The sequence below is a fragment of the Sus scrofa genome, chromosome 4 (genome assembly GCF_000003025.6).
Source record: "Sus scrofa isolate TJ Tabasco breed Duroc chromosome 4, Sscrofa11.1, whole genome shotgun sequence".
NCBI lineage: Eukaryota > Metazoa > Chordata > Mammalia > Artiodactyla > Suidae > Sus > Sus scrofa.
Window position 1 is genome coordinate 98744020 of NC_010446.5, and position 27719 is coordinate 98771738.

General features: G+C 42.0%; 1 protein-coding gene across 2 annotated transcripts; it reads right to left on the minus strand.

Annotated features, from left to right (window-relative positions):
* On the minus strand, positions 1244–27705 carry PRPF3 (pre-mRNA processing factor 3). 2 transcript variants are annotated; one of them, XM_005655388.3, is made up of 17 exons: positions 27586–27705; positions 24193–24382; positions 22341–22471; positions 21047–21142; positions 20267–20413; positions 16977–17060; positions 16528–16748; positions 15313–15619; positions 13881–14047; positions 12067–12146; positions 10280–10423; positions 9497–9596; positions 9210–9323; positions 7620–7738; positions 7257–7340; positions 5717–5778; positions 1244–1607 (listed from the first exon to the last, which is right to left on the minus strand). In XM_005655388.3, the coding sequence occupies exons 5-17, from the start codon at positions 20282–20284 to the stop codon at positions 1461–1463; spliced, it is 1647 nt and encodes a 548-aa protein (XP_005655445.1). In that variant the 5' UTR covers positions 20285–20413; positions 21047–21142; positions 22341–22471; positions 24193–24382; positions 27586–27705; the 3' UTR covers positions 1244–1460.

The window sequence follows — 27719 nt, forward strand, 5'->3', positions numbered from 1 at the left end:
TTGTCTTTTCTAGGGCCGATTCCACGGCATATGGAGGTTCCCAGGCTAGGGGTCGAGTCGGAGCTGTAGCTGCCAGCCTACACCACAGCCACAGCAACGAGGGATCCGAGCTGCATCTGCGACCTACACCACAGCTCACGACAACACCGGATCCTTAACCCACTGAGCAAGGGCAGGGATCGAACCCGCAACCTTATGGTTCCTAGTCGGATTTGTTAACCACTGAGCCACGACGGGAACGCCACCCAGAATGTTTTAACTTCTGGTCAAGTATTCACTTCAACATTACTTCCTGGTAAGCTTCAGTTAGCAGGAAGGAGTTCTAATGGTTCCTGTGTTCGATATGTCTTCAACAGACAACATGAAATGAAAGGACATTCATGGTAGGAATTTTGGAACTCAATGGACACTTATTCTGACCCAAACACTCCTAAAACCAAACCGGAAACATTAAAAGATTAAGTAAATACTTAAATAGAACTGCAAATTGTCAGATTCTTGGGGCGGGGGAGCTACACATCGTTTTTTTTTTGCTTTTTAGGGCCACACCTGTGGTGTATGGAGATTCCCAGGCTAGGGGTCTAATCGGAGCTACAGCTGCTCGCCTATACCACAGTCCCAGCAACTGGGATCTGAGCCACATCTGCGACTCACACCATAGCCATGGCAACGCTGGATCTTCAACCCACTGGGCAAAGCCAGGAATCGAACCCATGTCCTCATGGTTCCTAGCTGGATTCTTTTCCGCTGAGTCATGATGGGAACTTCTACCCATTGTCTTAGCGACTTTTTTTTTTTAATTAGAAAAGAGAAGAAATAGGTGAAATTCCTAAATCCTATTCCACCTTACAAAATGACGCACACCATCCTCCTTGGATTCTCCATGTCCATTTCACTCAAAACATACATCTCATATTTATGCGCCCATCTGAGGAGTTGACTTCCTATTAAGACAGCTTAGTTAGGTTAAGAGACGGGACATTGGTTTGTTCTTCCTTCCCCTATCCGCTTAACACCTCTTCCTGCTTCATTCTGCTCCAGGAAGATGGTACGTATCACTCTTGCTCTAGGATGAGGTCAGGAATTTCTATTACCCAATCATCCATCCATTCGTTAGTTCATCCATTTGCATATACATAAATAGCAAGGACAAAATTTTCTTTTTGCATTGCAAAAGTCTGGATAAAAGATCACCTGAAGACCCAAACTTCAATACCTAAGAGTGTGTGAAAAATATCATACAGACTTTAAAAATAACTCTTTAATCATATTCACATAAGGGGAATAATGGGCAGCACCAGGCTGACTAGGGAAGGAAGCAAGGTGTTCTCCCTCAGTTCCAATGTCAGCTTGGCACAGTTCTGAGATCACATACAAGTGGGGCCGGGCTAGGAAGGAGAATAAGGAAGAGGACTGAAGAGACAAAGGCAAGAGGGGAGGGGCAAGGGCTTGCAGTAGTCTCAGTCGGTGGACTCCAACACAGATTCACTCAGTGCAAGGTCCCAGTAGTGCTCAGCCCCATGCTTTTTGAAATGCTCCCGAGCCATGTTCTCTGTAGGGCACTGTTTGAACTTCATCTCTCCAAAGCTCCGGTCTTTGGCTGTACCCTGGGAAAGAGACAAAATCTGTAATAAAAACACTACAATTCCTAAGTTACATCAGATATAATATTCCTCTACAAAACCTAGTAACATTTATGTAGCAACGTGCTTATTAACTAAATGTGATTTGTAGTAAAAACAATTCTAACCTCCATCCCCCTGGATATTTACTGAGTTTTTATGAATTTATATGGGTTTCAGTTTTTTGTGACTAAATGGCAGATGAGGAGTTCTATGCTCTAGTGCCTGGGTGGAAGAGCAAGTCAGCAAGGACTATGGAGGGTAAAATAGGATGAACTTGTCTCCCACCTGGCCTCCAGGATTAGATTTGGGCATTTAGGGAGAAAGGAGTTAGAGACTCTTTTCATAAGATTTAGTGAGACCCGGGTGTTCCCGTTGTGGCGCAGTGGTTAACGAATCCGACTAGGAACCATGAGGATGCGGGTTCGATCCCTGCCCTTGCTCAGTGGGTTAACGATCCAGCATTGCTGTGGCCCTGGTGTAGGCCAGCAGCTTCAGCTCCGATTAGACCCCTAGCCTGGGAACTTCCATATGCCGTGGGTGCGGCCCAAGAAATGGCAAAAAGACCAAAAAAAAAAAAAAAAAAAAAAAGATTTAGTGAGACCCTTTATACAAGCAGAAGGCTTTTGGCCCAGTGACAAAGAACAATACAGGGGTGAGGAGGAGAGGGGAATGGAAGCCAGTGGGGCTACCTGCAGAGAACTACACCAGAAAGATACAGTACTAGGTGGAACCACATTCTCACCAAAGGTACCAGCAGCAATAGTAGTCACAAAGACTACCTCAGAAATGGCAAAAAGACCAAAACAAAACAAAACAAAACAAAAGAAAAAAACCCACCAAAACCCAAAGTACTACCTCAAGAAGTTTTCAGGGATCAGATTCCCAAAAGAAGGCTAGAGTAAAACCTGGCCTGTTTCTGACCCTGAGAAATAATTCCTGAGGATTCTCAGAGATAAATGGAAGAGAATTTTAAAGAGACAAAGGGGCTGGAATACTAAACATGCAGGTGGGGACTTGTGAGACATAGAAACAGTTATTATGGTTATTATTACCTACTTAGTATGCATAAATTGGAGGAATCTGTGATAAGAGTTACATGAAAAACAGTAACAATTACCTATAAAGAGTGGTCTTAAAGAATCAGAGAATTGGAAGGGAATATCTGAGTAAGTGCTCTTCTGTGTTGTTAAAATTTATTTTAATGACCACTCACTATTTCTGTAGGAAAACACTACTATTTATTTATTTATTTTTCTTTCTTTTCTTTTCTTTTTTTTTTTTTGGTCTTTTTGCCGTTTCTTGGGCCGTTCCCGCGGCATATGGAGGTTCCCAGGCTAGGGATCGAATCGGAGCTGTAGCTGCCTGCCTATGTCAGAGCCACAGCAACGCGGGATACGAGCCGCATCTGCGACCTACACCACAGCTCACAGCAACGCCAGATCGTTAACCCACTGAGCAAGGGCAGGGATCGAACCCGCAACCTTATGGTTCCTAGTCGGATTTGTTAACCACTGCGCCACGACGGGAACTCTATTTATTTTTCTTTTTAGGGCTGCACCTGTGGCATATGGAAGTTTCCGGGCTAGGGGTCCAATTGGGGCTGCAGCTGCTGGCCTATGCCACAGCCACAACAATGCTCTGGGATCCGAGGTGCATCTGTGAACTATACCACAGCACATGATCTTACATGACAGGGTATGGCGAAGCCAGGTTAACCCACCGAGTGAGGCCAGGGATCAAACCTACATCCTCATGGATACTAGTCGGGTTTGTTACTACTAAGCCATGACAGGAACTCCAAAATACTACTTTTACAATAAAGAACTTATGACTAAACATGAGCACATTTGGTGGGGTGAGGGCTGAGCCCACGGCACATGAAAATTCCCAGACCAGAGATCGAACCCGTGTCACAGCAGCAACCCGAGCTGCTGCAGGGATGATGCCAAGTCCTTAACCTGCTATGCTGCAGAGAACTCCTGAGCATATTTAAAAAATTTTTCTTTCTTCTTTTTAGAGCCACACCTACAGCATATCGAAGTTCACAGGCTAGGGGTCGAACTGGAGCTGCAGCTGCCAGCTTGGGCCATACCCACAGCAACACCAGACCGAGCTGCATCTGTGACCTATAATGCAGCTTGCGGCAATGCCAGATCCTTATCTCACTGAGGTCAGGGATTGAATCTGCATTCTCACAGATACAATGTCAGGTTCTTAACCAGCTGAACCACAATGGGAACTGTCTCCCCGCCCCCTCTCCTGCCTTTTTATGGCCTCACAAGAAACACATAGAAGTTCCTGGGGCAGGGATCGAATCTAAGGTGCAGCTACAACTTATGGCACAGCTGTGGCAATGCTGGATCCTTTAATCCACTGTGCAGAGCCAGGGATCAAACCCAGGCCTCTACAGAGACACAAGCTGCTGGCAGGTTTAAGGCTACACCAGATCCTTAGGCCAATAAACGAGGCCAGAGATCAAACCTACATCCCCATGGATACTAGTCAGGTTCTTAACCCACTGAGCCACAACAAGAACTTCCAAAACTTTTTTTTTTGGCCATGCCCATGGCATTTGGAAGTTCCCAAGCCAGGGAACAAACCTGCACCACAGCAGTGACAATGCTGCCTCCTTAACCCACCGAGCCACCAGGGAGCACATTTTTAAAATAGAAGATAAAATAGAAGATATACATGTACTCAACATAACAGAATAAAATGAAAACATTAAACAGTTCCCGTCTTGGTGCAGTGGTTAACGAATCCGACTGAGAACCATGAGGTTGCGGGTTCGATCCCTGCCTTTGCTCAGTGGGTTAACGATCTGGCGTTGCTGTGAGCTGTTGTGTGGGTTGCAGATGCTGCTCAGATCCCACGTTGCTGTGGCTGTAGAGTAGGCCAGCAGCTACAGCTCCAATTCGAACTCTAGCCTGGGAACTTCCATATGCCACAAGTGCAGCCCTGAAAAGCAAAAAAAAAAAAAAAAAAAAAAAACAAAAGTTTCATTTAAAGAGTGATTTTAATCACATTCAACAAAGCCCATTACATAATAATCTAGTTAGGTTCTCAAAAAAGACAGAAAATGGTGGGGGAATAATATCTACATTTTAAAGACAAAGCAATAGTATTTGATAGTGTCTTGCCTAGTTACATAGTTAATAAGTGATACTGCCCAGACTTCCAACTTTATGTTCTTAAGTCTAGTAGTTCTTTCACTGTATCCAAAGAAAATCCCATAACTCATTTCCCTCTTTTCAAGTCTCATATCCATGACTATGAAATAAATAATTTGAGAATCTGTACTTCTTTTTTCTTTTTTTTTTTTTTGTCTTTTTGTCTTTTTGTTGTTGTTGTTGTTGTTGCTATTTCTTGGGCCGCTCCCGAGGCACATGGAGATTCCCAGGCTAGGGGTCGAATCGGAGCTGTAGCCATTGGCCTACGCCAGAGCCACAGCAACGCGGGATCCGAGCCGCGTCTGCAACCTACACCACAGCTCACGGCAACGCCGGATCGTTAACCCACTGAGCAAGGGCAGGGACCGAACCCGCAACCTCAGGGTTCCTAGTCGGATTCGTTAACCACTGCGCCACGACGGGAACTCCTGTACTTCTTTTTTCTTTTTAAGCCTGCACCTGTGGCATGTGTAAGTTCCCAGGCTAGATGCTGAATCAGAATCAGAGCTGCAGCTTGCTGGGCTATAGCGCAGCCACAGCAATGCCCAGATCCTAGCCACAGTTTGTGGCAATGCTGGATTCTTAACCCACTGGGTGAGGCAAGGGATCAAACCCACCTCCTCACAGACACTATGATGGGTTCTTAATCAGCTGAGCCACAGCAAGAACTTGAGAATTTATATCCTTGCAACTAGTTTTCCATCCTTTTCCCCAGTTGTCATACACTATATAGCCATCAATTTAACTAAAATATAATCAGGAAGGATTTGCTGCCAAACATTCAACAATGAATTCCAAAAAAAATACAAATTACTTAAAGGATTAGTCATTGTTCGATTTTACCTTTCCACTGCTCCACTTGAATAGTATGAACAATCAAGAATTAGCTTCTGCCTCAGTGTTTAACAAAAGATCACCTACCTCCCAGACAAGTACACATTTGTTGGTTTTCTTCACAGCTTCCTCATCAGATTCCTCATCATCTGGAAAAGACAATATAGCTAAATCTTGCTCTAGATTTAGACTAGACATTAAGATTTAGGTTCCAAACCAATAGTATTCAAGTCTACCAAATTCGTTTAAATATCATAAGCCTTTCTTACATATTGGGAGCAAATGTTATTCCTTATTTCGCCCAAACTAGACTGGAATCTCCAAATAGACAGGGACGTTAATTATTATTATTGTTATTTTGTTCCTTTTTAAGGCCACACTTGCAGCATATGGAGGTTCCCAAGCTAGGGGTCCAATCGGAGCTACAGCTGTCAGCCTACGCCATAGCCACAGCAACACAGGATCTGAGCCACATCTGCAACCTACAACATAGCTCATGGCAATGCCAGACCCTTAACCCGCTGAGCAAGGCCAGGGATTGAACCTGCAACCTCATGGTTCCTAGTCAGGGATCAAACCTGCAACCTCATGGTTTCCACTGTGCCACAATGGAAACTCTGGGACATTAATTATTTTAACAAGCATGTATTCAGCACCATGTGTCAAGAGCTCTGCCAGGTACTGGGAATAAGGAGGTTTGCCAAACAAAATATAGGTCAATTGCAGTAAAAAGTGTACTTTAAGTAAGGTACAAAAATGTATCAAGTATACAAAAAGTACACAAAGACCAAAGTCATATAACATTAAGAAAAGTAAGGTTCTCTGCACACATTAATGCTAATCTTTCTTTTTAAAGAAAATAAGAATGAATACTGAGGGAAGAATGATGGCCAAGATGATATCAAATATATATATAAGATAAAGTTGGGCAAAAGAATGAAAAATATATTTTCTTAAATGAAGCAGAGAGCTTTTTTGATCTAAAAAAAATTGGTTTTGTCTTCAATCTTTAAAAGCCTTTTTATCAAAAAGTTCTATCAGGGAGTTCCTGTTGTGATGCAGCAGAAACAAATCCGACTAGTATCCATGAGGATACAGGTTCAATCCTTGGCCCTGCTCAGTGGGTTAAGGATTAGGCAGTTACTGCGAGCTGTGAGGTAGGTTGCAGAGGCGGCTTGGATACTGCGTTGCTGTGGCTGTGGAGTAGGCTGGAAGCTACAGCTCAGATTCGACCCCTAGCCTGGGAACTTCACATGCATCAGGTGCAGCCTTCCAAAAAGAAAGAAAGAAAGAAAAAGTTACATCATATAAATGCACATTTGAGTGCAGAGCCTGCTGAACTATCACACACTAAATGCACTCAAGTAGCCAGTATCCAGATTCCAGGCTGACAGGGAAACCAGCTGGTGGAGAGGCCTTAAGGGACAGGCAGTAGAATAACTTATACTCATGCATTTGATCATATAATAAACAATGTATGAATGTCCTGCATGCTTAAAGTCTAAATGGGTCTTTCTGAAATTCTTAAACATTACCTAGTATTTGCAAGAGTGTCAGAGGAAGCAAACAGATAAAGGGACAGAGTACCATCCCACCTCCCACATACTCCCCTCTAACCCCCATTCACCATCTCCCTTTGTGTTAGATGTCTGTTCATCCCACTTTATCCGATGCAGCATAAGACGCTTAAATTTCTTCTGGGCCTTGGGGCCTATAAACAGAGAAGGAGAATTTTGCGAGAGTTGCAGAAGACCATGGGGTAGAAAGAACCTCCGAGCTCATTCAATGCTCAGACATTAAGTGCTAGAGCAGTCCCAGGAACCACATCTTAGGTCCTTCTACTCCAATAAACAGAAACAAAGGCCCAAGATATTATACTCAGGTACGGCTCTAAAATGACTATCTTTTTTTCTTTTCTTCCCACCATGCTAATCACTTCAAGGTCTAGGGTTGCCTGGGGACGTTCTCCCTCAATTTTTTTTAGACTCACCCCCTTCCACTACTACCACGTTGACATCCTTGTGCAGTACCACCACCCCTGTCAGGTACAGTTGCCCAGCATTGGCCTCAATCTTGAACTTCTTGGCTGGGTTGCTCAAATTTCGAACTCTGGAGAAGGGAGAGTTTAGTTATGGCTTTCATTTTAGCATCAGTAGCTGCCTGCATGGAATGGCAAATAAAGATGGATCCAAAATAGTTTTCTCTCTAAAAACGAAGGCATGTGGAGTAAGCAAATATACAAATGCTTAAAATGTAGAACTGATGAGTCTAGAATTCTTTTTTTTTTTTTTTTTGTCTTTTTTGTCTTTTCTAGGGCTGCTTCCCACGGCATATGGAGATTCCCAGGCTAGGGGTCTAATCGGAGCTGTAGCCACCAGCCTACACCAGAGCCACAGCAACGCGGGATCTGAGCCGCGTCTGCGACCTATACCACAGCTCACGGCAACGCCAGATCCCCAATCCACTGAGCAAGGCCAGGGATTGAACCCGCAACCCCATAGTTCCTAGTCGGGTTCGTTAACCACTGAGCCATGGCAGGAACTCCTAGAATTATTTCTACTGTTGTAAGCTTCTTCAGAGTTTGCAGTGTATACCCTAAAACAAATAGCAATTTCCCTGATCAAACTTTAAGAATGAAGAAAAGATATTTACCATCATCCAAAAATATTTATATGGCAGTTGTTCTTGAGTACAAAGAGCAACAAATTCTTTGCCCTTCAGATGCTTATAATGTAGTGACAATACTATGCATGAAAAATTTCTAGGACACATGAAAAACTGTAAGTGGCAACTACCTAGAGTGAGTGGTCCTAAGAGATCAGAGAATAGGAAAAGGACTTTTTCAGTAAGTGTCCTTTGTGTTGTTCAAATGTTCATTATCTTAGTAAGGATTCACTACCTTTGTTTTTTTTTCCTAGCTGCAACTGTGGCTCATGGAAATTCCCAGGCCAGGGATGAAACCCACACCGCAGTTGCAGCAACACCAGATACTTAACCTGCTATGCCACATGGGAATTTCCATAATGTGCCATTTTTATAATAAAGAACTATTTACTAAACATGAACTCAAATAAAAGATACACATGTACTTGACATAAAAGAATAAAATGAAAACAACACAAAAGGAAGAAAATATTTACAGTGTATAAAGCCTATTTTGGAGTGGGAATAAAAGGTTTAACACATTAGAATAAAGATATAATTAACTGAGGAAAAAACTTTTAATGCTTCCTAGAGAAATAATATACTTCATAGAAGATAAATGATACTTAGTTTACATTTTAGCCTGAACAAGCATATTCATTCACTCATTCTTCAGAACCAGTACTAGTTCACTAAGACCTCAGAGAACTAAATTCATGAGAGAACCACTAATATTCAAGAGCGAACTACTCTTCTGAGTAGGTTTTTTAACCCTTGCCATTGTAAAAGATTGACTAGCTCTTGATTTACACTAGGTCATTACAAGAGAGTTGAGGCTGATGTTAGGTATGCTTTAGACCACAGTGATTCTGTCTTAAGCACTTGGAAAATATTTTGATATCTCTAAGGGAAAGGCTGGCCCAGTTTGGACACCTACCTATATACAGATATGTGTACCCCCTGTGAAATGTCTTCTTTAAGCTTTTTAATTTTCTTGACCTTTCTCTGTTCTGCTGTAAGTTTTCGGGCAGCGTTGGCCTCTTCATGCGCTCTGTCGTGACAGGAAGGACATCCACAAGTGAGAAAGGCATTGAAGATCAGAGGCAGGGCTGAGGGAAAGAGAGAGCAACGGAGGACTCTCCCCTCCCTCCAAATATGGATTCCCCCAGAAGAGTTTGGGAAAGGTACTTGCCCTGGGTTTCCACCCAATCCCATGGCACTTACTTCTGTCTTTTTGCCATCTGAGCTCTGACATGGGCTTCTACCTTCGTGGGGTCTTGAACAGCTTCTGTTCCTAATACTCGCATCAAATTTGAAATTCTCACTGTAGTGAAGAGAGGACAGACATCAATCTCCTAAGTCACTACTCTAACTAGGATAACCCGTCAATCTCTTCTCTACCAATTCATATTATTCGCCTATTTCAAATCTCTGCTCAAAACTCACTTTCTCCAGATACTCCTACCCTGAAAGACCATCCAATTAACTCAGCATTTGTGGAACATCTATTAGTCTAAATAGCTGGTATGCATTTATTCACATTGCTTGAAAATTTACAAAAGACAGAGAATTTAATTCTTTGGCATTTTTCACTCTGATCACAGCATTTAGTGAAAGGTCCTATACATAAACTCAAAGTATTACTAAATGATAACGGAGACTATAGGAGTGAGGTTTAACTAGATTTTCATTTTTTGAACATTAGAATTATGAACGTAACTACTCTATGCAGATACTCCAACTACTATCTTGATGAATTTCAAAGCTATTATTCTTCCAGAGTGTTACATGGTCAATACTACTTTTTAAAAAAGCCTTAAATGACCTCTACAATGACTATGTTGACCTGTCTTAATAAGACAGTAGAAAATTTAGGAAAGGAAAAAAAGAATCAATGAATGATTCTGAGAAACAAAAAACAAAAAAAATGTAGGGAGATGCTCAAGTTCTTCTAGAGTGACAGAGATAAACTTGCCACCCTTTCTTTCTTGCCTCTACGATATGTACCTTTGGGTTCTGGAGGAGGCATCAGGCCCAGCCTGACTTTCTCTTGTAGTTCCTTCTGTGCTTCCCTCCTTGTTTGCCTTCGAAGTTTCTTCTGTTCCTTCTTGGTCAGATATACCCCAAGAGTAACTGGTGTGTCATTGTCAACTGTCAGGCAGGAAAATGAATGTACAAAAACAAATAGCATATTAGAGAGATATAGGTAAATATCAATCACATTAAAAGGACTTTTGGTTTGGGTTTTTTTTTATAATAATAATAATAATCCATGCTATTTTGGATATGTCTTTAAAAAGCATTCTTATATTTCAGGAGTTGTATTCTACTTGTTTTTCTTTTAACCTTTTAACCAACTGAAACGTGGCTAATGGAAAATATAATATTACAGCTGCTCTGGCTGCCCTGTGTGAGGATTTGGGTTAGGTAGAAGATATGCAGAATCTCATTTGGATCCTACCTATTGAACCTCAATGTGTCTATGGAATACAACTTGAAAACCACTGGCCAAGATGATGAAATTTATAATTTGAGAATTACTGGAATTGGAAAAAATCTTCTGGACTCCTAAAGAAGGTTTACTCGACTTGATAAAACATATAAAACCCTCTGCATTCTTTTGATGATTCATACTAATGACAGTTAAGTAGATTCTTATTAAATACAACTCAACAATTACACTTTGCATTATTTCAAGCTCTCAATCTATTTTCCTGAACTTATTGGAGATACTGGTAAGCAAATTTTTTATTTTCTGATTTTTATTTTTGTGATTATAGTTGATTTACAGTGTTTTGCCAATTTCTACTGTACAGCAAAGTGACCCAGTCACACATCGCAGTGACTGGATATAATTCCCTGTGATGGTGAGCAGATTTATTGATTGAGTAAACTTGGTAACTGAGTAAAAAACTAACTTCCTTTGTTTATTCCAAAACTGATCAAAGTGTTAAAATCTTTTATGATCGCTTGAAGAAGGAATATAACTTAATATTATTCCTACATATGAGGAAATTTTGTATTCTAAGTGATTTACACAAGGGATTCAGCTACTTAAAAAACACAGACACGATTAAAACCCATCTTTTTCAACTGAGTCAATACACTTTTGCTACAAAAATGATAGAAAGGCTGAAGACAAAGACTGAAAAAGGCCAGGACTTTAGTGGTGGTGTCTAAGACTAGAGTTGGGAGTCAACACTAACAAAAGGCCAATTTGTAATATACATCAGTGAAGCCATTTCTAGATTAGGCCTCAGTGCTCTACAGCTGCACTGTCCAATACTGTAGCCACTAACCACATTTTCTACTTAAATTTAAAATTAAAATTGAATAAAATTAAAAATTCAGTCCCTGAGTTATATATTATTACAACTCAGGTTTTAAGTTCTTTGTTTTGTGTGTGTGTGTGTGTGTGTGTGTGTGTGTGTGTGTGTGTGTCTTGCTAGGGCCACACCATATGGACGTTCCCAGGCTAGGGGCTGAATTGGAGGTGTAGCTGCTGGCCTAGGTCACAGCCACAGCAACATCAGATCTGCAACCTACACCACACCTCACAGCAATGCCAGATCCTTAACCCACTGAGTGAGGCCAGGGATCAAACCTGAGTCCCCATGTATACTAGTCAGGTTCGTTACTGCTAAGCCACAAGGGGAACTCCAGTTTTTAAGTCTTAATAGTCATATGTGGATAGCGGCTACTGTACAGACAGCTCACATAGAGAACACGTCCACTACCACATAAATTTCTATTGTATAATAGTTCTCTAGAGCTTTGATTGAGTAATCTATTACCTGGAGGGTTAAGCTGGGCTGGATGTTCAACAAGATTTGTGATTCCAAAATAATCTTCTCTCTTGGGATTTTCCTCTGTACTAAAATTGGAGGAAGAAGGGAAAACAGGATATGTGGGTAGAGATGATTCCAAGAGAGGGAGTCTCAGAAACAATGAAAAAATCCACTCTCCATAATGAATTCTAGCACTTTTATAAGTATTTGCATATCTATAATATGTAATTATATTACACATAATTTTCAAGATGAGAAAATGGTTCCATTTGGATGCACTCTTTATACCATTCTCAACCTTTTTTCTACCTCAACACCTTTGATGGATACCATGGACTCTCATTAGTAACAATAACTCCCCGGGGCAGTGGTTGGCCAAGGAAGGGTAAGGAAAGGCTGAGACAGTCTCCTAAAGCCATGTATCAAAATGATGAAGAAGATATGATAAAAGCTCTCCAAATGTTTCTTATATGCTTTATTTATTATTCTCTCCCTCAACAACTAAGAATCCTTGCTCTACTCTAGGTCTGGATCTTTAAGAAATATAAACACCTATTAAAAGGAGCAAAATAATGTATTTCATTTTCTGCTGGAAATTCCCAGGCCAGGGATCAAACCCAAGGAGCAGATGCCACCCATGCTATAGCTTTGGCAACACTGGATCCTTAACCAACTGTGCCACAGCAGGAACTACAAGAATGAAATTAAGAAAATATTCTGGAGTTCCCCTCATAGCTCCGTGAAAACGAATTAGACTAGCATCCATGAGAACGCAGGTTCAAATCTGACCTCACTCAGTGGGTTAAAGATCCAGCATTGCCATGACCTGTGGTAGAGATGGCAGATGCAGCTCGGATCCAGTGTCACTGTGGCTGTGGTGTTGGCTGGCAGCTGCCATTCCAATTCAATCCCTAGCCTGGGAACCTCCATAAGCTGCAGGTGCAGTGTTAAAAAAAAAAAAAAAAAAAAGAAAGAAAGAAAACAAATATTCTGAAGTTCTTGTTGTGGCTCAGCAGGTTAAGACCTCAACTAGTATCCATATGGATACAGGTTCAATCCCTGGCCTCGTTCAGTGGGTTGCTGCAAGCTGCAGTTTAGGTCACAGATGCAGCTCAGATTTTGTGTGGCTGTGGCTCAGATTCGACCCCTAACCAGGGAACTTTCATATGCTGTGGGTACGGCCATAAAAAGAAAAGAGAAGAAAACAAATATTCTGGAGTTCCTATGTGGCACAGTGGGTTACGTATCCAGCACTGTCACTACAATGGCTCAGGTCACTGCTGTGGCGTGGGATTCCTGGCCCAGGAACTTTTGCACATCAGGGGTGTGGCCAAAAAAAAAAAAAAAAAGCAAATAGAAAATTTATAATTATTTGCATATTTATTTATTTGTTTGCTTGTTTGTTTAGGGCCGCACCTGTAGCATATGGAGGTTCCCAGGCTAGGGGTCCAATTGGAGCTACAGCTGCCGGCCTATGCCACAGCCACAGCAACACAGTATTTGAGCCACATCTGCAATCTATACCACAGCTCACAGCAACGCTGAGCAAGGTCAGAGATCAAACCCACAACGTCATAGCTGCTAGTTAGATTTCTGCTGCACCACAACGAGAACTCCTCCACAAGTTATTTAGACTATTTGTGACCAATCCTCCTCCAATAACCCCAAAAAACCTAAAAATAACCCATACAACATACTCTTAACAAATATATGAGCTTGTGTGTGGTTACCTATTCTCCTTAGATCTAATTTAAAGCACAAGTATTGTCCTGCCCATTAAAACTCTAGCCTTACTAAAAGGTATTAACTAACAAACTCACAGGTCAAAGCCATTGGGGATGATGTAAGAGTCCCACCACTCAATTTCAGGGATATCTCCTTCCTTCAACTCCTTTTTAGGAGCAATGAGGGCCAGCCTAGTCGAAGTATGAATGCCTGTTTTTCGAGCTGCCTGTGAGATCTCTGCCTGTAGCTTCTCCAGTTGGGCCTAAAGATAAAAAAAAAAAAAAAAAAGAAGAAGAAGATAAATTGGAGTCAAAGAAAACAGGGAAGTAGTAGAATCCCATTTTTTTTTTGTGGCTGCACTCAGGAAATACGGAAGTTCCCAAGCTAGGGGCTGCATCAGAGCTGCAGCTGCCGGCCTACACCACGGTCACAGCAATGCCAGATCTGAGCCGCACGTTGTGACCTACACTGCAGTATGCGGCAATTCCAGATCCTTAACCCACTGAGTGAGGCCAGGGATCAAACCCACATCCCATGGATGCTAGCTGGATTTGTAACCTGCTGAGTCACAATGTGAACTCTCCATTTTTTTTTTTTTTTTTGGCCATGCCCAAGGCATGTGGAAGTTCCTAGGCTATGGATCCAACAGACCTGAGACACAGCATGAAAACACCAAATCCTTAACCACTAGGCCACCAGAGAACTCCAGAATCCCAAATCTTAAAACACTCCCTTCTTGAACTCTTTATACTCAATCCAAAAAATTCATTTTTTTCCCTGAAAGTTTAGAAAAAAGAGCAGCTCTGCTTTACTTTATCCCTTACTTTGCTGATTTATATACATTTCACCCTCATTACTATCCCTCCCCCGCCCCCAGTGTGTGCCCACAGCAAATATGCAGAAATGGAGTTTTATGGAAAACCTCCTTCTGAATGGATGAAACAAGAATGTAAAAGTCATTGAATATATAGTCAATTAAACTATCCAAGTGTGTAGGTTTTCTGCAGTAAATTTTTTTCAGTTGCCCAGAGGGTCCTGAATTGTTTCCCTCCACTGTCTACTGTATATGGAAAGTTTTCAAACTCAATTTTATTTCCATCTAAAGGAGAATATAAATAGTTGAGAAGAAAAGTCAGTATTCCAGGAATAAAAATTAAGTATTCCAGGAATAAAAGTAGTATTTTAAAAATTACTCATTGCTTTACTACTTTTTTGGGGGTCTTTTGTCTATTTAGGGCTACACCCTCAGCATATGGAGGGTCCCATGCTAGGGGTCGAATAGGAGCTACAGGTGCCGGCCTACACCACAGCTCATGGCAATGCCGGATCCTTAACCCACTGAGTGAGGCCAGGAATTGAACCTCATGGATACTAGTTGACCACTGAGCCATGACAGGAACTCCACTACTTGTTTATCTAATTGCCAAATCAGAGAATTGAGTAAACAGTATTTTAGGACTGTATTCAATTTCCTTTGTCACCTTCCTAACATCTTAAAAATTCTAGATTACATTTTAAGTTGGATACCTTTGTCCGTAATCGTTGGGCAATCTTTTCAAATTTGCCCTTGTCATGGAATTTAAAAGTACGTCTCTGGCGCTGGGAAGGGGCAATTGAGACTCGGGGGTCAAAAAAGGTATTAGACTCCATGTCTTCTGATGGCTTTTCTTTTAACTGTTGCTTGAATTGTTCCCTCTTCACAGCCCGAATATTGGCCTTCAGAGTAGGCATACGGTGTGTCAGCTCAATTTCTTTGCCTGTTGCATCTACAGTTCGACCTTGTTCATCAAGAATCAGTGGTGTAGGTTTAGTTTGATCTTTTAGCTCCACCTTCCTGAAAAACAGCCCACAAAGGAATAAATTCCATATGGAACAATAAGGCAAACAAAAAAACAAACAGAAAATAAAATCAAAACCTGACAAAGACCACTAGGTTACACAATTCCAGGGGGGAAAAACCCTTTAGTGAATAACAACACTACTTGAAAATATCAAACTGAATAGTTGAGTATAGCACATAATCAGATGAAATGAACTTAGAAGCTGAAACCTTATCTTTCTTTACACCTGAATTCTTGAGCCAGACCAGGGATACAAAACCAATTTTAAGTAGTAAAAATAATGCCTATCATCTTTATTATTTTTTTTTAGGGGGTTCCTAGGCTTGGGGGCGAATCAGAGGTGTAGCTGGCAGCTGGAACCACAGCCACAGCAATTCGGGATCCGAGCCCTGTCTTAGATCTATACCACAGCTCACGGCAACGCTGGATCCTCAACCTACTGAGTGAGGCCAGGGATTGAACCCGCAATCTCAGGGTTTCTAGTTGGACTGGTTTCTCCTGCGCCGCAATAGGAACTCCTAATGCCTATATCATCTTTACCCAGTTGTAGATAGAGAACTCTCAGATCTGGTCTCATTCAATGTGATTTAATGGTTATAGCTCTGAGTTAGCAACCAGGATACCTGGTTCTATTCCCAGCTCCTGTACTAGAGGAATAATCTTAACTTCAGTTCTACCAATTGTAAAAAAGAAGATAATTCTGCAACAAGGAAGTTAAGAGAATAAATACAATTGGTATTTATTGAGTGAGTGTGTGTGCATACACATATATGTATAAATAAAATGTGAAACTGTGTAAGAAATAATTTAGATTCTTGGGAAAAGAAGATCAATAATGTTTAAAGACATTTATTGCTTCTCAAGCTTCAGAAGCAATGAGTTCCATGAAACAGATACTCACGGGGGAGCAATGCCCATGGCATGGAGATTGGCCAGGCCCACCATGTTGGCATTGCCAATGAGTCCTGGCTTCAGTGCCAGCTGGGCTTGGATGCGGGCTTGTAGTTCGGCTGCTTTCCTTGCTTTCTCAATGGCATCATTCATGAAAGTGGCAGCCTGGGAAGGCTGAATAGTGTTACCAATTGGAAGTCGCTCTGGTTGGGAGGAAGAAGGAGTCTTTGGCTGTGAGAGAGAGTACAAGAAATCAGAATCACAAAGATTAGACCAGCAGACAGATCTCTTTCACACACACACACACACACACACACACACACACACACACACACACAGTGGCAGACAGTGGTAGAGTGGGGATGGAACATGCAGTCATCTTCTGTACCCTCAGTTGATTGGACGACAAGAAATTCCATGTTAAAGATTCTTCTTTTCAGAGTAATCTGAGCATAATACCTGAGGTGTAGGGGGGCTAATGAAGCTCAGTTGTTTTTTCCTTTCTTCGATTTGCCGTGTTGCTGCCTCCATCATCTGTTTGATCTGTTCTCGGTGTGGGAAAAAATTGAAAAAAATGTTAACTTATCTTTTTCTTTCTCTCATATAGGTTACTAAACCCAAAGGGCTTTCAGGTCTAGAGAACTAAAAATTTTGAATGACCCTATCATATTCTGCCTTTACCATGGACTAGAAAATTTAGTAAAAATAAGCCCACACAGCTGAACACTGTAATTTTTCAACCTACCTTCAACCTAAGTTTGAATGTTAACTCTGCCATTTAATGCCTGTGTGACCTTGAACATGGTATTTAATCTCTAAAGCTCCAAGTGTCTAAATGGGGTAAAAATAGTACCTACATCACAAGCAATTGTGAACATTTAAATAATGCATGCAAAACCAACAGAATCCATAAACATTATCATATATTTATATTTTAAAAAGTCATCCATTGGTCCCTGAGTTTCTAGTTTGGATAACGGGAGCCAACAATACAAAGACTTGTGTCCTCGTCTCTGTAAACCCCTTCTTCAGTCCTAAAGAAGTTGAGAATAATAAGCTTCGAGAACATGATCAAATAATTCTTGAATTTTCCAAAGGATTCCTGCTATCAAGGTGCTTCAACATATTTTTTTTCCTTTTTAATTAATTATTAATTAATTTTTCTTTTTAAGGACGCACTTGCAGCATACGGAAATTACCATGCTAGGAGCTGAATTGGAGCTGCAGCTGCCGGTCTGGGCCATAGCCACGGCAACGGCAATGCCAGAACCAAGCAGAATCTGCGACCTATGCCACAGCTTGTGGCAATGCCAGATCCTTAACCCACTGACTGAGGCCAGGGATCAAACCTGCATCCTCATGGATACTATGTCAGGTTCTTTTTTTTTTTTTTTTTTGGTCTTTTTGCTATTTCTTGGGCCGCTCCTGCGGCATATGGAGGTTCCCAGGCTAGGGGTCTAATCGGAGCTGTAGCTGCCGGCCTACGCCAGAGCCACAGCAACGCAGGATCCGAGCCACGTCTGCAACCTACACCACAGCTCACGGCAATGCCGGATCGTTAACCCACTGAGCAAGGGCAGGGACCGAACCCGCAACCTCATGGTTCCTAGTCGGATTCGTTAACCACTGCGCCACGACGGGAACTCCCTATGTCACGTTCTTAATCTGCTGAGCCACAATGGGAACTCCTCAAGATATTACGTATATATTTTTTTTTGGAGAAAAAATAGTTTATTGCTTTGCTAGGCAAAGAGGGATCACACCAGGCTAATGCCTCAAAGACTGTACCCACTTAGGAGAGACTGGGAGGTGGTTTTATAGTTTTGTGAGTGAAATATAGGGTCGAAGATAAGGATCAGGGTAGAGGCAAGCTTGCATTGTTTTCAAAGCTGGTGTTCAGTGGTCTGGTGGTCTTCTTTCTGGAATTAAGATGTAGCTTTAAAATTTAACATTTTTTTTTGAGTAGGTGATATATTTACATAGTTCAAAATGCACAAAAGCACAAAAGGGTATATTGTGAACTCTTCCACCCCATTTTCCATAAAAAAAACACCATCAGCTTCTTTCCTTTCAGAAATATCATATTTAATACACAGATCCATCCACCCATCTATCCATATATATGTATATATTCTATTTCCCCCTAACAAATTTTACGAGTTATAAGAAATATTTATTGCTTATATAGTATCAAATTCTCTTGGGAGTTACTGTCGAGGCTCAGTGGTAATGAACCTGACTAGTATCCATAAGGACACGGGTCCAATCCTCGTTCAGTGGGTTAAGAATCTGGTATTGCCATGAGCTGCAGTGTAGGTCGCAGACGTGGCTCAGATCCTGCGTTGCTGTGGCTGTGGTGTATGCTGGTAGCTGTAGCTCCAATTAGACCCTTAGTCTGAGAACTTCCATATGCTGAGAATGCAGCCCTAAAACAAACAAACAAACAAATGAAAAAAAACCACAGATTTTTGTAACAATGCCCTTAAAAAAATTTTTTTTTAGAAGGTTTTTTTTGCTTTTTAGAGCCACACCTGCAGCAAATGGAAGTTCCCAAGCTAGGAATCAAATCAGAGCTATAGCTGCTACCCTACACCACAGCTCATGGTAACGCCAGATTGCTGGTCCACTGAGCGAGGCTAGGGATTGAACCTGCATCCTCATGGATACTAGTCGGATTTGTTTCTGCTAGGCTACAACAGAAACTCCATTGTAAATACACAGATAATTCCTACTAAAAAAAAAAAAAAAAAGGCATGAGTTCCCTTATCACTCAGGGGGTTAGGGATCCAGTGTGGTCACTACTGCAGCTTGGGTTGCTGCTATGGTGCAGGTTTGATCCCTGGCCTGGGAACTTCCACAAGCCATAGGTGCAGCCAAAAATAGGACAAAAAAAAGTCAACTCAAAATTACTTAAGTGAAGGAGTTCTCCTGTGGCACAGCAGGTTGGGAATCCAGTGTTGTCACTGCAGTGACTCAGGCTGCTGATGGGGTGCAAGTTTGATCCCTGGCTTGGGAGGTTTCACATGCCATAGTAGCAGCCCCCCCAACCCTCAAAGAAAAAAAATTTACTCAAGTGAATTTTATCTTTTCTGCATTATAGGTTTTGGAAATTCTCCTCTGCCATCAGGCTGAGTTCTAATTATGTCACCACAGCAGTCACCTAAGCCACAGCAGTGATAATGCTGAGTCCTAAACCATAAGGCCACCAGGGAACTCCCAGTAATTTTTTTGGGGGGGTATCTTTTTAGGGCTGCACCTGAGGCATATGAAAGTTCCCAGGCTAGGGGTTGAATCATAACTGCAGCTGCTGGCCCACACCACAGCCATAGCAACTCCAGATCTGCATCTGCGACCTATGCCAAAGCTCAGGGCAATGCTGGATTCTTAACCCACTGAGAGAGGCCAGGGATCAAACTTGTGTCCTCATAGCTACGAGTTGGGTTCATTACTGCTGAGCCACAACAGGAACTCCCCAATAATTTTCTTAATGACAGTGAATTTGATATTTGGTCAAGTGATATAGGTAACACACCCTCCTCACCAAGTAATAGTGCTCAGTAAATGCTATTTCAATAAACTTTAACTGGAATACTCCTAGTTAAACCAAGAAATGATGAAACATAAAGCAGGGAATAAAATTTCCCCAATGCTAAACATTAGTTCAAATCAAGTCCACAATAAATCTGGAAACATGCATCTCTTGCTTCTTCAACTCACAAAACTACTGCTTCCAGTTCTTAATTACTAACCTGGAGCTTAGTCAGCATGCCAGGACTCTCTGAGGGAGGCCCCGGAATCACTTCTGGCTCCTCTTCCACTTCCTCAAAACGGGGTATCCGTCGCTTCTTTACTCCTGATGATTCCTTGGAGATCTCAGAGTCATCACCAAACACTTCCTAAGGGAACCCAAGATGAAAGAGGAGTTGTATCCCTGCCCATGGGAGAAGAGAAGAATAATCCTACTCCCTGTCAGCATTTTGTGACTTTTCCCAGAGTCTTCTAGACCCTCCACCAAATGGACCATCTCACCCAACTTCATTATTCTCCTACATCAGTCAAGCAAATCTCACCCCCATGTTCTTACAAATGTTCCTATCTCAAGGTCTTTGCAAATCCTACTGCCCACATTTGCAATGGCCTCCCTCAACTTTCCCCCCAGTCCAAATCCTGCCTAAAACTCACCTCCTCCAGGAAGTTTTCCTCATTAATAATCTCATCCCACTCTGATCAAACTGTTGTTTCACATCCTTTTGGCACTTAACAACTTGGTTCACACTACCTAAAATTACATTGCTGATATTCTGACTTGCCAAGTGTTAAATCTTTCAATGTTAGTAAGAACTTTCTCCCAACTAGACTCTAAGCTCTTCCAGGACAGGGGTTTTCTCTCTTCTTCTGTATTCCCCAATAACACTTTGTTCTCATCACACAATGGGAACTCAAATATGCTGACTAATTTGCAAGGTGAATTTAACAGGACCAAGAGTGGCCAACTGGAAGGGACAATGGGAAAAAGCAAATGTACACACCGGTGGTAGGCTTTGGGTGACATCCCCTCTTCACTAGGAGGGCTCGTGTTTTGCAAGGACATATCCTCGGCCAGGGGCGAGCGCTTCCTGGAACTCCTACAGTTCAAGAAAAAGGACTCTCCCATAATATATTGTGTGGGGTGGGGATCTGAATGGACCAAAATGGGACCCGAATCCCAAGGCTATCTAGATACCTCCTTTAAGAAACCATATTTATTAATCCCACCCAATGTAGTAACTTTATTCAAAGCAGGCCCTCAGCATGTATAAAGTAGCATGCCCTATCATAACATAATCTTTATAAATCTGTGTATACTCTAGATTAGGCATTCCCACTTAAACATAACAGAATTCAACATAAGTCTGAACTTCTATAGTCAACCCTAAAATTTACATGAAATTGCTACTCAGATTTTCTAGTTTGTGACTGTATTTTATTGTACCCTCCTGTCCCCCAACCTTTAAGCTGTAAACTTCAAGGCAAGGACTATCTTTCATTTCTCTGATCACTCTACAGCACCCTAAACAGAAAGGGCACACGAATCTTTATTTCTCTTGGTTCCACAGCCTGGCCAGGGACCAAGCCGTCATTGCTTATGCACTCCTGTGCTCCAGGCAAAGCAATAGGATAGCCGAGGTATCAAAAGCACTTCAGAAGGTTTGACAGGAGTCACAGAAAAGGTTTTTTTTAAAAGAGAGAACAAGAGATGGAGATAGATCAGCTACTTAATACTGCTAATACTGAAAGAGGCCATGACCAGTCAGCAACTGCAGGATAAAGTGAAGTAGGCAAGAGAGTAATGATGGTTCCTTTAAGTATTCCACTCATGGAGCCAGATGACTGGCAATATGCTATATAGTGAACAATACAGTCTCAAGACATATAGTAAATAATAACTGTTTTTAGTTGTCCCATCTATAAGTCCACTGCAGAGAGATATCTGTAAAGGAGCAACAATGAGCTCAGGTAAAAGTTAAGTCAGATTCTGAATCTATTAGGTCTCACGTAAAGCATAAGATGTTAGAGCAATCTATATACTAAAAAAAAAGACATAGACAAACATAAGAAACAAAACTCCTAACTGTATATGAAAAAGGACAAAGCTCCCAACTGTTTCCTTGGAATGTTTCAACTCATGAACTTGGGCAGTTCACCATAAGATGAGTGAGTTTACCCCCTCTACTTCAAGGTCTAATTTAGGTATTCTAATGACAGACATTAAACCAGGTAAGCTCAGCAACTCTGTTACCATTCAAACACTCCAAACTCATCAGATAGTTAACTGTAACCTACCTTTAGCTCTCGTTTTCTGCTCCTGTCACTGCTGGACTTGGAATGCCTAGAGCTTCGGCCTTCCTCCACAGCCTCAAATAGTTTGTCCACAAATCGGAGAGTGGAATCATCAAGAAAAGGTTTCAGATGGTCTGACAGGAAAATAAGAGGTGGTAGGATTGAAAAGGGAAGAGTACTTAGTGCAATACTAGGCATACAATAGATACTAACACTGGAATTTTATTCCTAGATGGTAGGGAAATGCTTTCTTAGTTTCTTTTTAGGATTCTCATAAATTCTTTTATATTGAATGACTTTGCCCCATGAGACAAAAATAGTTAAAATTTTTTGGCATTCCCTTGTGACATAGTGGGTTAAGAATCCAGCACTATCACTGCAGCAGCTTGGGTCACTGCTGTGGTGTGGGTTTGATTCCTGGCTTGGGAACTCCCACAGGCCACAGGTGCAGTCAAAAAAAAAGTTGGAATTCCCGTCGTGGCTCAGCGGAAACGAATCTGACTACTATCCATGAGGATGCAGGTCCAATCCCAGGCCTTGCTCAGTGGTTTAGGGATCCAGCGTTGCCATGAGCTGTGGTGTAGGTCACAGACACCTTGGATCTGGCGTTGCTGTGGCTGTGATGTAGCTGGGCGCTACAGCTCTGATTCGACCCCTGGCCTGGGAACCTCCATATGCCATGGGTGTGGCCCTAAAAAGCAAAAAAGAAAAAAAAAAAATTAAAAATTAAAAATTTAAAAATTTGAAGTAGGAAGTAGCATAGCTAAAGCACCTTGTTTAGGGTGAGCATCAAACTTTAGGATAAATAATGAAAGTTCCAGTCCTGGCTCAGTAGAAATGAAACCAACTAGTATCCATGAGGATGTGGGTTTGATCCCTGGCCTCACTCAGTGGGTTAAGGATCTGGTGTTGCCATGAGCTGGGGTGTAGGTTGCAGACCAGCTAAGATCCTAAGCTGCTGTGGCCGTGGTACAGGTCAGCAGCTGCAGCTCTGATTCAACCCCTAATCTGGGAACTTGCATGTGCCAAGGGTATGGCCCTAAAAAAGCAAAAACAAATAAATAAATTAAATTAAATAAAGTTTAGGATGAACAATCACCCTAACTTTCCAAACAGCAAGTTGTAGGAGACTACCATTAACAAAATCTACTTCCTTCAACTTTTTTCATTTATTTTATAGAGATTTTATATGTTTAGATGTCAATCTGAATATACCCATTTGACTTTAGCATATTTCCTAAGTAAAAATAATTTAGATAACTCAGAGCAGTGGTCAAAGGAAGTCAGTCTGAGATTCAAAATATGTCACAAATAGGAATTCCCACTGTGGAGTGGTGGGTTAAGGATCCAGCATTGTCACAACTGTGATATAAGCTGCACCTGCAGCTCAGATTCAGTCCCTGGCCTGAAAACTTCCATATGCCATAGGTGTGGCTGAAACAAAAAGCAAAACAAAAATGTCACGAATAGAGAAAAAATAAGAGAAAAAGCAAAATTAGTTATTTAGGCTATTTCCATAACAAGAGAGAAAATAAAATATGTCCTAACCTTTTCTATTTTTATTTTATTATTACTATTTTTAATTAAAGTACAGTTGATTGGTCTGGTCTTTATTATATTTATTTTTCCTGGTCACTCCTACATCATGTGAAAGTTCCAGGGCAAGGGATGAACCTGCACCACAGCAGCAACCTGAGTCACACCAATGACAACACTTGATTCTTAACTGGCAGAGCCACCAGGGAACTCTGACCTGACTTTTTTTAGATGCTCCCAACAGAGGATTTTGGCGAAATTCAAAACAATGTTTGGGGTCATCCTATATGTAAGCCAAAAGATTCAGAAAGGTACATACCAGCTGCCTTCTTCTTGTCCATGCCCTTCCCCACACAGTTCAGTGCTGCTGTGACCACTGTGGGCTCTGAGAAACCCAGCACCCTCTTCACTGTCTTCTCTATCCATGGTTTCAATTCATCCAGCTCCCTCTTAGACAGTGCCATTCTTCAGGAAAAGGAGGTTGGCTCAAAAAGGATTCAATACTGGACCTAAAAAGAAACCAGTAAAGAGTTAAGTTAGAGGATAGGAAAAGACCAAAATGATTCCAGGCAATGGTGAGCACATCAGGAATGCTTTCCCCAGCCCTATTCTTAATCCTTAGGTAAATTCTTCTACTTCATTTCAAGCCAAATACTCTTCCTACAACCCATACTTCAAAACAGAAAGAACACATTCCATTTGTTTTTTTTTAACAACCGCACATACAGCATATGGAAGTTCCCAAGTTAGGGGCTGAACTGGAGCTGCAGCCACAGGCCTAGGCCATAGCCATGGCATCATGGATCTGCGATGCATCTGTGACCTGTGCTGCAGCTTGTGGCACCATGGGATCCTTAACCCACTGAGTGAGGCCAGTGGTCAAACGCACATCCTCACAGAGATGTCAGGTCCTTAACCTACTGAGCCACAACAGGAATTCCCATTCTGTTTGATTTTTAAACCTAACTCAGAAAGTATCAGTGGATCAATGAAATCTGTGGAATAAACAAACCCTGAATTTAACCTAGTCTAAGAAATGAGTTCCAGCTTCTTTTTTGATTCTGTCATATTCAAGGATTGCAAATATTTATATAAAGTCCACTTAGAGGTCAGCTTTTCTATTCTTATTTCCAGGCAGGTATTCCTCAACCCAGCCGTTCTTCTTTTTTTTTTTTTTTTTGGCAGCACCCATGGCATATGGAAGTTCCCGGGCCAGGGAACGAAGCCGAGCCAAAGCTGTGGCATGGCCAGATCCTTAACCCATTGCACCACATTGTGAACTCCAACCCAGGCCTTCTTTAAGGCATGCAAATAAGGGAGGCTTTATCCACATCAGTCATCCTATACTAAAGCTCATAATCCTTAAGGCTGTTTTTGTCAATTTTTTTTTTTTTTTTTTTTTTTTTGTCTTTTTAGGGCTACATCTTCAGAAGTTCTCAGGCTAGGGGTCCAAACGAGCTGTGGCTGCTGGCCACAGCCACAGCCACAGAGGATCTGAGCCTTGTCCATGAGCTATATCACAGCTCACAGCAAAGCCGGATCCTTTAACCCACTGAGGGGACCAAGGATCAAACCCGAATCCTCATGGTGACTAGTCAGGTTTGTTACCACTGAACCACAATAGGAACTCGCTCTCACAATTCTCTGTAGTCACATTCATCCTAGTGGGAATTCTGTACTCAGATATTTTTCTCTTATGTTCTACAGGGCCTCTGTCATAAATATTCTCTCAGTTCAGAAAAGATTACTTTCATTTTGGATGTACTCTCTTTCCACTTCTATTTTTCTCCTGTTTAGCTTAACAGAGAAAACACCATCATAAAAGACTCTCTAGAACAATCTTTAAATGCAAATTAATACGATTCTTCTTCTTCCTTTTTTTTTTTTTTTTTTGCTACTGTACGTTCTGGGGCCAGGGATGGAACGTGGACGACACAGAAGCATCTCAAGCTGCTGCAGTGACAACACTGGATTCTTAACCCACTGAGCTACAAAAGAACGCTTCAAGATGTTTTAAGATGGAGTTCCTGTCATAGGATAGTGGTTAACGAATCCGACTAGGAACCATGAGGTTGTGGGTTCGATCCCTGGCCATGCTCAGTGGGTTGAGGATCCGACGTTGCTGTGGCTCTGGCGTAGGCCGGCGGGTACAGCTCCGATTAGACCCCTAGCCTGGGAACCTCCATATGCAGCCCAAGAAATGGCAGAAAGAAGAAAAAAAAATTACACTGTACCTTTTAGGAGAAAAGATATCCAGAAAGAAGAAAAAAAAATTACACTGTACCTTTTAGGAGAAAAGATATCTTAAAACTTTTTTTGCCCCCCTTGGGCCGCTCCCACGGCATATGGAGGTTCCCAGGCTAGGGATCTAATCGGAGCTGTACCCGCCGGCCTACGCTAGAGCCACAGCAACGTGGGATCCGAGCCGAGTCTGCGACCTACACCACAGCTCACGGCAACGCCGGATCCTCAACCCACTGAGCAAGGCCAGGGATCGAACCCACAACCTCATGGTTCCTAGTCGGATTCGTTAACCACTGAGCCACGACAAGAACTCCGGTACAGTCTAATTAACTTCTGCATTCTTGGTAGGTTTATCCTCTATAAGACCTGTTGCTAAACAGTGTATTTAATTTTGGTATAACCATATGAAGCTAGTGAAGTCATGAAACTAGGAGTAAAAGATTTTGTGTCTTACTGACATGTTATATAATAAATCTATGATGGCTCTATTTACCCATCATGAGACAGCACTATAGCTTATCAATTTCAACATGCTAACTGTTCAATGCTCAAAAGAAGGGTATTCAGACAACATAGGGAGTGAAGAAAGAGCTCTTCCATTTACTAACCTTCTGTCAAGCAATTCCTCTGAGCCTCAGTTCATTCATCTTACAAAAGGAGGACAACTGCCATAGCTATCTGGCACTTAATTCATTCAGTAAGTATTTACTGCACAACAACTAAGTGTTAATGTAGTGGGATACTGCCAAGGATACATACAACAGTGAACAAAAGAGACAAGAATCCTCACCTTAGAGGGCTTATATTCCACTAGAACTGAATCATAGATTAGAAAGTTTAAGCCGTTTGAAAATCCAAAGCAATAAACGGGGTACCACTCTATAAACGAACCGTATGCCCAAGCACTATACTTATGTACTCAATTTCAACCCATTCCCTCCATAATATAACGTGCAGACTAAACAGTCAGTGGGCAAAAATCAAACTTCCAAATAGTAACTAGCTTTGTCATTAATCAGACGTTCAACAATAACTGCGTGGGGCGGGGTGGGGGTGGTTACGGTGTGGAGGGAGAGAGAGGAAGGCAGAATGATCTCAATGAGCAGGTAGCAGAATCTAATCTTCTGAAGGAATTCCTTACTTCGTGCTCTTCTTTGCTACAAGTCGAATTTCCTCCCTTAAACCCTATCCTTTGCTTTTTGCTCTCTCCATCTCTCTGACCGGACCCTTTCCCCACCTTGTTCTACCCAAACTCATCTCAGAGGTAGTCTCCTCACCCTGTCCCTTTCCCGCCCCCGCCCTTTTCCTCTCAACAATCTCATTCCAACCCGTTCTCGCACAGAACCTGGTTCTTTCCTCAGCCTCCTTTCTGTTGAACCTCCCGCCTCGGTCCTCCCTTTGGACTGAAACTTAGCCCCAGCCGCTAGGACCCGAGCATACCCTCTCTGGGCCCGGGGCCACTACTCACCTCACAAACTTCAGCCCCTGAGACGGAGCCCGAACGTTACACCGGAACCGGAAACCCTCCGACCGCCCTACGGCCTGCCGTCGCTACCGCCACGGCTGCTGCCTCGCCACGGTCCCACAACTTGTGACGAAAGA

Excerpts from the sequence above, each read along its gene's own strand:
- PRPF3 (XM_005655388.3), bottom strand. Across the intron at positions 16,749-16,976 it reads TTAGCCCCCCTACACCTCAG|CCAAAGACTCCTTCTTCCTC; the intron begins GTATTATGCTCA and ends TCTCTCTCACAG. Across the intron at positions 1,608-5,716 it reads AATGTGTACTTGTCTGGGAG|GGTACAGCCAAAGACCGGAG; the intron begins GTAGGTGATCTT and ends TCTCTTTCCCAG.